We start from the raw sequence: 11,265 nt of genomic DNA, 5'->3' as shown, positions 1-11,265 counted from the left end.
CTTTAAATCTAAAAATAACTTCTTGTCGCCTACAGTTGCTAGGCTACATATTTTGTTCCTATATACATGTATTGATGATATCATTTATTATAAACAGTAAACCTATTTTGTAAATATTATAATTTTATTTATATCATGTATGGTGACAAACAAAACTGATCGTTCAATGTTTGTGCTTTTTAAAACCAGAAAACAGTCAGCAGGAGGACAATACAAGCAACTGCTGTCATAAGTGATAATGGAGTTAGACTCAGAATCAGGGCTCTGTAGAACCAATCTGTAAAATGAAACAGAAAAATAATGGTATTTTAGTTCCATTATTGACTATAATAAAGGACAAAGGCTCCATATCGGTTTTTCATGTGAAATAAAGCCATAGCAGCTTGAAAACACTGGGAGCCTGATTTACGTCTGACAGAAAGTCGCGTCAGTGGGAGATCTCATATATGTACAAACTTTGGTATTTTCAATTCTTCTACACTAAAAAGCGTTTATTATACATTTTAAGGAGGTAGACCTGGGGTAAGGGACATCACTCTTAAAAATCATTGGAATGTTTGTTTTCAGCTTTTTACACCACTGTCATGTAAGTGTCAAAGTAACTTAGACTGATTTCATTCTGTGTCAAATGAAAGCTTGATAGGCTTTGGTGAAATCGAATATGATACAAACATATCACTGACTTCATGAGTTATGTCCCTTACCCTAGGTCTACCTCCTTAATTCTGATTCTTTTTTCGTTTCCATGATGTGAGAGTAAGCCTTTGTGGCTTTTGCCAGGAAGTCCGAAATACGAACACTAATATAAATAATATCGCCAAAAGGTGTAAAGAAGGGTCAAGAAAAGCCATCAAATTGCTTAGAAAAAACGACAAGAGGAGGAAAATAGCAATATGATTTCTTTTTTAGATAAATATCTACATTTTATGTATGTATTCAATTTCGTCCTCTTACAGGTTATAATACACCTGTATCATATCATATCTTACTTTCAATTATGCTATTTATTTATACAACCCAATTACTAGTCGAACCGTACGTAAATTATTGCAACTTGATTATGCAGATGCTGGAGTCGTCTTCAGTGTACGTACAGGTAGTCATTCGAACCGGTGCACCATACATTTTAGACTAAGTCATCCTCAACTCGAAAGTTACATAATGGGTGTTATATCACCAATGCATACTCTTTTTGTCATTTTTTTTTCTACACTTAAAATACAATTCCATACACATCCAATTTTTAATTTCACAAATAAATCACGGACAGTATACTTTATCATTGTTTTACCATGTCGAGTGGGCCATTTACATCGCGTTGTTTTACTCCAAGCGATAAAGGTTAAATAACGACATAAATTGCCAGTCAGTGGTAAAACAATGAGAAAACAAACGTGATTTATTTCGATTCTAAAAAGATAACTTTCTTCATTTTTTTAACAGACGCAGCCTGAGTTGCACGAAATGTTGGTCGTGTGTTCATCACTTTTTTTACTGTGGTCTAAGGAACTTTGAAGCACGTCATATTAAAATGCAACATTTATGACATGGTTTGATCCAAAACTTTATACGGACATCAAATAAATGTATATGAGGAAATGTGTACCCTACACTTTTGAATGTACAATATTACAGTACATGCATGTATAACTAAAATTACATCGTGTGCAAATACCATTATGCAGTAGAACTAGATAAGACGTTGGTTACTCTACTAACATGTAGTAATTCTTTAAAACTATCAAATTTATGATTGCATTGCAGTCGCTTTTCAAGGAATATTCTATAGTTTTCAAACTAGCAACTCCATTCATGTACATGTATTTATTGTCTTGTGCGATTGCACGAATTTTTGACCTGCGTTTCAATATGAAACTCCAAAATGAAAAGTTATCTGGATTTCGTCCCTTTTTGGCAAAAATGTAATGAGGAATCGATGTGGGGAAGATATATTCTGTTACATGTACATGTCAAAAATACCTGTCTATCGTGTGCCTACTTTATGTATGTCCTTGTATTTGTCATTTTCACAAAAAATGAAACCATACTCTTTTCATAACGTGCAGTTGTGCCTTACCTGGAGGTACGTATGGAGTTTCCTGTTTGACTTCTATCAATCTCAGAACGAGGTAACTGAATGATGACCCATAAGCATCCTGACAACAGACAAAAACTCTAAACGAGTCAATATCACTGTACTCAAACACAGGGTTGTCACGTGTATACAGCCAGAGATCTATACCTCCTAGACGATGATTAACAAAGAATAGAGCAATGACAAATATTGAATAATTGAATTTTAGATATATATAGATTCCTCGCTTTGTGTATTGCGTGATTGCATACTTTACTGATTTTCTATCTGTATATAATTCGGAAATCAAAGATGAATTGATTAATTGCGTGTAATAGTTTCATTAAATGTTTAGTTTTGGTTGGAATTGTCCTGAATTTGCAATTATGTTGAGAAGCAGTTAAATATTTAAAATAACTGCAGTTCTTAAGATCAAAGAAAATCACATTTAAATATGAAACACTGACATATATAAATATTTAGTCATTTTTATTTTGTCTAGGCTCAGAATGACTGTTATAAATTAAGTACCAGTCCTAATCAAAATCTGGCAATTGAGAAAACACTGTCAGAAAAAAAACTTACCTCATTTTAACAGTGTTCTTTAACTATTTGTTTCATTTATTTATCATTTCGCCTGACTCTTCCTCTAACTCCAGGAAGTTAGTGCCCCCTGTATTGGACTTACCTTCTGAATTATTGAATTGTTTTAATTCGAAGTTGAAGGAGGCCGGTACCGAGTAGGGCATCGTACAACATATAGGGTCATTTGTCGCATCAATTACGTTGATTTGATACAACGGAAGTGCTTCTCTTGTAGTCTCAATAATTTCTAAGATGTATGGTAAATTGGTAACAATTGGCGGCTGCATATACAAGTTTAAAATATGACTTCTATATTTTATGCATTAAATTTTAGAAATACTTTTCATTTTATTCCCTCATCGAAAATATATTTGTAGTCCGAACGGTAAGTTATACTGGAAGATATTTGAGCATGTTCTCGTGCCAAAAAAAAAAAAACAAAAAACAAAACAAACCTTTAGACATAAAGTAGTATATAAACCAAGTTGGAATAAGCGAATAAAAAAAAAAGATTATTTTAAGTAGCACTCCAGCTAAGAATCATGCAAAATGTGATACATGGTTGGAAGGCCTACATATTTTTATTTTTGATATTTTGTTTAAAATGCTTTAGTAAACCCAAGTTAACATTTGGTTTTTTCATATAACCTGTGCTCATAGGAGATAAAGAACGTATAGAATGCACTGTAGAATTCAAAATTAAGGGAGATAACTCTGTGAATGACACTCAAATACAATAGAATCTATTGGATATTCAATGTTGTTTATCTCCTAAGAGCAGGAACATTTGAATGAATAATTACACATTTCATAGTATAGACCTATAAAACAACTTTATTACAAAAATAAAAAAATGTAGCCTTTTTTGGGGTGTATCACTTTTTTCAGATTTTGCATGATTCTTACAAAGACAGCTACTTAAAAGCACGACAATAGCAAAAAAAAGGAAAAAATAAAATCACAAACTTACAATGCTCATCGAGTTATTTGTTTCTCAATGTGCATGAGGAATCTACATGTAGAAACAAATCTTATGAACTATGCTTAGACTTCAATATTTTTTAAGATTATGAGCTTATCGATACAAATGCAGACTTATCTGGTACTCACGGCATTGTAAGTTCCTATAGTAACTGTGACACTTGAAGTATGTTCACATGTATCCACATTTGTAACAGTTATAATATATGGTCCACTGTCCTGCAGTGGGAGCTTTGCTTTCAGGTCAATTGTTACTGTAACAAAACAAACTTCTAATTTAAAACAATAACCCCTTAAACATGTCCCTACATGTTGTAAGCACATACATCAAGGTTGGAAAACCTGTCAATTTTATACGAGCAACAGAGAAGAAAGAGAAAACGGGGATTGTGTCAAAAGGGGTAAAATTAATTCCACAACATTAAGCATAAGGCAAACTATATGCCGTCCATAAACGGTCAGAAAAAATCGTAAGCTGGGGTCAGTCTCCGACTGTCCCCTGAAGACGTTATACCTGTTCAAAGAAAATGGCCAATACATTATGTCCTATTAAAAAAAAATAAAAGGTACGTGTTCAGTTAGCTACAACAAAGCTTAACCTATTATCCGTTTGCGATTATTTGTGATATTTTGCCAGTTTTATGGTTGCAAAAGTCTAGGCAGCACCTCCACTACCAGGAAAACTAAAATAATATTAATCTACCTGTTGACCTTTTTAAAACATTTAAGTCTTAAACTAAATAAATCAAAAACATACATTTTGGAATGTTCAACTCAAAATAAGAGGTAGCACCAGCAGATGTGGTTTCCGTCATGGTATATGTAAACTCCTCGAAAGCATCCAAATCCGTATTAGTAAGGAAGATAGCTGTAGTACCAATCTCAGTGTTCCATTCCAAATCCGTCTCTGTCTCACCGGAAGTTAGTGTCTGGGCAGAATCTTTAAGTTTTAAGAGATTTTATTTAAAATATATTATATTATGACTTATGACTTTCTGTGTTGTTTTCATCTCTTTTCTGAACATATATATTATATCAAAAGAAATAAATGAATTGAAACAGCCGCTGCAATAAGCAGAAACTTCCAGAGCAAATCCCCCAGCCCCTATTTCTTAGTGAGATTCGTGATTCTCGTCTCTGTGTGCATTTTTCGTCATTTCTGTTGTCTATCTTTGACACAAAATGTGTGTTTATGAACAAGCTTGGTCCATGTGTTTATCCTTTTTAACATTTCCAAATAATACAGACATATCCCAAGCTTTTTATATTACGATGGAAGTGTTTAGTATTGTTCCCAACTCAATAAACTTCGAGACTAATTATCTTTTAGGATTATTTTATGGATATTGTTTCTTGTTGTCTGTTCAATGGAACCATACAATATTTTCATACGTCCTAAAATTAATCCCTTTTTACAATACTACATACTCTCAGTTGTTGTCAACATGATGGAATACGCCTTATTAGTGATAGTATTTGCTGTTGATAAGTCAATGTTGTCGCCTGCTTGTGGTTCAGTGGCCGGAAAAAACTGTTTTGTATTCTGTGGGCAGTCTGACCGATCCGACGTCGAACAGCTCTCGTATGCAATGATATTTTGACCAGAGGAATACCTGAAAATATGAAGCAAAGCAAAGTTCCGATCAGCAGTTATGGACCTATCAATTTTTATCCTGAGGAGGGGGGAGGTTGGGAATTAATCTCGGAGAGGAATTTTGTTCGTGCAAGCGCAAAAGTTGTGTGTGTTGTTCATCAGCAACTGAAATCAATGTTTTTATTTGAAAATCTTTGTTGTAAGTTAGTGAGAAAAATAAAGAATCTTTGTTTTTATTATTATTATTTTTTTTTTTGCAATTTATAAGTAAATAAGAATTGTTCCTTAAAATTTTGAACATTTTTTTCTCAAAATGATCCAATCAACCCCTCCCTCTTCGCTAATAAAAAAGGTCGATGTCTTATACTAGTTTAAATACAACTTTATTGTGAAAAATAGAAAACAAAATCGGGACACACGTTTGTGTTTCCCATTCACAGTATTTCAATTATGTTTTTTTTCGAAAACGATGTCTTTAAGAAAAAGTAGGAACTTTCTTTCACATGAGCATGTGTAGGTGACGTCAAGTGCGCTTTCACCGTTACTTGCAATTCAAATAATACCAAACAAAATACATATGGCCCAATTCCTACTTTTCGGAAAACATAGCAATAAAATACAGACATTTCCTGGATATATATATACAAGAATTTGCTAAGAACCGTAAGTTACGAAGTTTGAAAGACAAGCATTTAACCTTAATCAATTATACTCATATTTATGGTTGTGTCGTTTCATATAAAGTATTGCGGGTTATTTTCGCGTGATGTTAATTTTGGCTTACATGTATTTTATCGGTCAGGCTAAAAGCGCAAAAATAAATTTCGCAAGATATTTAGTGGTGGTTTAATTACCAGAACACCACTACGCATCCGCCCAATTAGAAAAACAAAAATTCATCCTATAACTGTTTGCCTTAAAATCGACAATTTTAGCGACCATGCGGTATTGCGTTTTTATTTACAAATGAAATAATTTGTATCTTGAACTCCGATTTCTGTAATAACACGAAAGTTCTTGACAACAAATTATACCTATATTGCTTTGATTTATTTTCTGTTTGCGTGTTATCTTTAGCTTGCTCGTTTTATTAATGACTTTGCTCTTGTTTTGCAAATGCAAAGACCAATCAGTACAGTTGTGTATGTTTACCATGCTATCTTATCTCCATCCTTTATTGCAATCCTTTCTTCTTCTCCATTTTTAAAAACAACTTCTCTGTTTATTGATGAATCTGTTTGAAAGCCATTTAAGTGTAAGTGTGTGTAAGAATCAGGCAAAATGGGAAAAATCAGAAACATGCATGTCAAAACACCACCGATCTGACAATGTAATATCACTCAAAGATACTTTCTCTGTTTGAAAAGTCATTTTTTAATATCTGCATTATTGGCTTTGCTCAGAAATTTTCCAATAGAATGTTAGAAAAATTAGGTTTTTTGACATAGTTATCTGCCCTTGAAATGTTCATTTTCAGTGCATTCAATGAAATTGCAACAAAATGATCCAGCATGATAAGGGAAATATTGTCCGTTTTCCTTTATTCTGATGGTGCAAAAAGTCAAATTACACAATCAAAATAAATGATTTTTTTTTCATACCATAATGAAAATTATTTTGAAAGAAAATGACATGGGATTTTATTGGGTATGCAATCGGAACTACTCGGCCATTTCCGATACACTTAAAATAACCTCTTAGACAGAAAGAATTTCTTCTTGAAAAATTCGCCAGCATTGTAGTCATATCCGAAATCAAAGTAGTTCTATCCAACAGGTGGCGCTATAAATTTTGGTTGGATATCACTAGAAATAAAGAACATCTCTTCCAACTTTGAAGAATTTTGGCGCTAAGCGAGGAGCTAAGAAAAAAAGTATATGGTAAAAATTCTACCAGTTTAACTATAATTTTAGAATCGGATCGGTCAAATTCCGAACACATCCATCCGCCAAGTGCCTCCGAAGTTTTCTTTCATGTAACTAGAAAGGCTGAGGTGTTTCGATAGTGTGGAATTGGGAATAGTATATGGCACATGTATAAATGGAAAGTTCATACCATTGTAGAGTTGCAGTTATGCATTTACTTACCAGGTATGATGATTTCATTAAAACCGACAACATAATAGTTTGTTCCGTTAGGTCTTAAAACTCCAATATTTAATAAACCACTGGCTTTCACCCAGAAACTCCACTGTTTAACCACTGCACAGCAGGATATATCCCAGGCTGTATCCATCAAAACAGTCATGACCCCTTAAGATAACGAACAGAAATAAAATTATGTTACTTCACCAGATTAAATACACCCTATAACGTGTTAATTGAAGTATTGGACTGGTTTTATATGTGTTTTTTACATGTAAGTCTTTAAATGGAGAACAGTCCGCAAATGTAAAATATCAATCTTTATGATTACAAGGCTGTCACGGTGGCTTGATTACTTTTCGGCGAAACATCTCCAAGCTTTGAGTGAATTGAACTAATTACGATATTATCGTAAATATTAACATAAAAGTTAACCTATATCTTAAATTTCTTTCCATTTACATGTATTTAATTTGATCTTTAAATTACACAATCTTCATAATGTCGGCCTACATGTACTTATCGAGTCCAACTGAGTACGTTTACAACCGAGTACGTTTACAACTGAGTACGTTTACTGTACGTCCGAGTGTTACATACAGTTCACAGACAACGTAGAGGGGTTAGACCTAAGGTAGGGGACACATTTCTTGAAATCAGTGATATGTTTGTGTCATATTCAATTTCACAAGACTTTCATTCTAAAACAGAACAGTATCAGATGCTTACATGAGATTTTTATAAAAAAAAAAAACAGCTAGAATACAAACGTTCCAATGATTTGTAAGAGTTGTGTCCCATACCTTACGTCTTCCTCCTTAATTTCCACTTACTACAACATTGCATGTTTTCAATTGAGATGAATACGTTTTTGATACCACCTGGTACATGTATCCTTTAATTATAGGACTTGACCTAAATCATTGATTAAACACCGTTTTATTATGTTTTAGATTTATATTTTTAGGAGAAAATATTAATATGAGCCTACTTTGCATTTCATGATTAGAATGATAAATAATTATAGAAAAGCATTGCTTGCATGATGCCGATGTATTTTGTTATCCAAACATTAACCCCCGGAATGTACCTTGCTGTGTATCAGCAGTGCTGGTTATTTCTGACGGGTAGTCATATGCAAAGAAGTTCTCGCCGCACACTACAACGACATTTAAAGTGCAGTTTGTGGCGATCTAAAATAGTAACACATAATTTGCAATAATTCTTTACTGCATGTATGCAATAACCTGTAAAAAGATAACACTCTTTGGAGTTAAAGTATCGTTTACTTATACGTTATCTAGGTTACTATAAATAAAAAAGAATATTACAATTTTTTATGATATCGGCTCTATCAGTAATATCGTATACTTTGCTCTGAGCGGGCCTCAGAACCTGATGACGTAAAACCACCTCTGCGAGAGATACAAGGTTGCTTTGTGCCCCTAGTGGAACCCCTTACATGTAGGTGATTCTCTGAATATGCCATTGAATTTCAACTTGACTAATCGATTGTTTACACAAATATAAAAGAATTGCAATTACTACATTAATCGTTTTTTAAATACACATGTAGTTTTTTTTGTATTTTGAAAAACTGAAAAAAATGTACTTTTGAAAAAAAAAAAAGCCGCAGTTACAGTTCGTAATATGGTCATTTTTGGAAGATAAGCATTATAAAACATTTGTGTAACCTGAAAGAAGGTGAAGGGGATAATACTAAATTATCAAACTGTGAAAAGGCAACAATCTAAGGGAATAATCACCTGTACGTAAAGAATGGCTGAAAGTGATTGATTAAAGGTTTCTACATATTATGTATTTACTTGTCTTGCAATCAAAAGCCGAGTTACTAGTAAATTCCGCAGCAATATCGTTATATACTGTCGTGGAAAAAACGTCCGAAATGACTTTGTACTTATTAGCAAACTCATCAATTCTATCATCAGAATATTCATCAGGATTAAAGTAATCCTGAGCATCCATTATCCATAGATCTATGGAGCTTGGTTTCTCTCCCTTGGACTCGTACGTCAGATTGGTTTCAACAGAAGCGAACATGAAACAGTAATTTTGAACATCGCTTCTGTCTCCTTCTCTTTCGAGAAATATCGAATTCCAGATCTTTCTGATGTTCTCTTTAGTTTCGGAATTCCCTGTTTTATCTGCATTTTCTGGAAAGCCTGCTTTTACGGCATCTTTAGTTGTTTTGGTTTTAAAGTCGAACAATCTAGAATGAGTTCCCCCGTATATATGTGCAGCAAATCTAGTCTGCATGTAGCCTACTGGAAATTTGTCGATTATTACCTCTGCAAAACTTTTTTGTCTGATATAATATGTATAGGACCCTGTTTGTCGATGGCGATTGAAGTAAAATGCAATGTCATAACGAATTGGGGCACATCTCTCTGAAAGATATTTATATACATGAAACAGATGAGTACATCGTTCCTTTATTCTATTAAGGTCATCGCAAAAAAAAAAGAAAAAACATGCAAAACAAAACATACACAAACAATAGAAAAAAAAATAGAAGAAGGTGTTACAACAATAAAAAATGTATTGTTTACATGTGTTTTTATTCAGGTATATATATATATATATATATATATATATATATATAACGTCTCAGAATGTGACGACTCTATTCTCTACACTGCTCCATCGGATCAATTTGATATAGGGAAGATAACGTAAACTTATAGAAGGGTCTGAAAAATTCCCAACGATGTTAGAACTGTCAAATTTGCGAAGCAAATTTTTGTTTTTCCCTCCGCGGGACTCGAACTCATACCGCTGTGACATCTATGGCAACACCGCCTGCACTAAGTCCAGCGCCCTAGACCACTCGGCCAGATAAAAATATAGTTACAGTTACTAAGTTACAGCCCTAGATTAATCCTACGAGGAAGAATCACCCGGCCAGCGAATGCTATATTTTTATATAGCTTAGCTGGCCGAGTGTTCTAGGGCGCTGGACTTAGTGCAGGCGGTGTTGCCATAGATGTCACAGCGGTATGAGTTCGAGTCCCGCGGAGGGAACGACGAAAATTTGCTTCGTTATTTTATGTTATTCCATACTAAAAACTGAAAACAATACACAAACTCACCATCCTTGATAAAAATAACATATAATGAAATGCGGAATAGATCAATAAAGTTTTAAATTATAGTTGAGGTATTCTAACAACCCGCAAAACATATTGATTTCAAGTTTACAAAGCAACTGACATACAATTTAATTAGGTAATTAATATTCATAATTTAATATCAGAAATTCGTTGAAAACACAATCAATTAACAAAATAATGAGAAAAAAATCGAATGAATAAAATATTAAATTTTCGATTCTGCATACCCGTACAGTAAAAAATTTCAGCATGACAGAGGAGGAGAACAATGTAACGTAATAAATATTCCATCTGTAAAAATCCAATCCACAGAATTGTTGATGTTTGGTTCAGGTAGAAAGCTCTAAATCATAACCAATCGAACTGTAAGAGGAAGGGTACGTTGAAATAAACATGATAATGATATTTTAGTGCCTGGTCAAATCTAAATAATAGAACTGTGACTAATTTTGTACTGGTTGAAGTTGGACGTAATAACTTAACGATTTGACATGTATGGAGTCATGGTTTAAAGTTAAAATATAAAACAGTAATCGGTCTTTATAGAGATCATGAAAAGTTATTGTCGATTGTTGTCTACGCAGAAAGCAACAATCTGTAAAAATAAAACATATTTTGTTTTTAAGATAAATGCATTTGTAAGATTTGCATAAATGTTCACCTTTTCTTGTTCGAGCGTACATGTATCTCATATAATATAGATAGTCTAAATTTTATAACAATCAAAAACCCTCCACGATTATTAAACGGAGCAGTACTTTAATTGTTTTATTAACGCTGCAACTGTTTTATGACATTTTAATTAGAATCGCGACA

The 11,265-nt window shown here is 33.3% G+C and overlaps 1 protein-coding gene across 2 annotated transcripts; it reads right to left on the bottom strand.

The window, feature by feature from the left end:
* Positions 1 to 105: 105 nt before the first annotated feature.
* On the bottom strand, positions 106 to 10,912 carry LOC148620099 (uncharacterized). Of its 2 annotated transcripts, none has more exons than XM_088580680.1 (11): positions 10,677 to 10,912; positions 9,145 to 9,726; positions 8,409 to 8,477; positions 7,322 to 7,486; positions 6,387 to 6,468; positions 5,069 to 5,253; positions 4,398 to 4,580; positions 3,770 to 3,894; positions 2,763 to 2,940; positions 2,078 to 2,245; positions 106 to 277 (listed from the first exon to the last, which is right to left on the bottom strand). In XM_088580680.1, exons 1-11 carry the CDS (start codon positions 10,738 to 10,740, stop codon positions 180 to 182), a joined length of 1,899 nt encoding a protein of 632 aa, XP_088436806.1. In that variant the 5' UTR covers positions 10,741 to 10,912; the 3' UTR covers positions 106 to 179. The 2 variants fall into 2 exon arrangements, with proteins under 2 accessions (XP_088436806.1, XP_088436807.1); XM_088580681.1 differs by having other exon boundaries at positions 10,683 to 10,912.
* Positions 10,913 to 11,265: the final 353 nt, after the last annotated feature.

The sequence above is a fragment of the Perna viridis genome, chromosome 4, assembly GCF_037379345.1.
Source record: "Perna viridis isolate PV_CMFRI_1.1 ecotype Kerala chromosome 4, ASM3737934v1, whole genome shotgun sequence".
In the NCBI taxonomy this organism is placed as follows: domain Eukaryota; kingdom Metazoa; phylum Mollusca; class Bivalvia; order Mytilida; family Mytilidae; genus Perna; species Perna viridis.
This window is presented reverse-complemented; position numbering and strand designations above follow the sequence as displayed.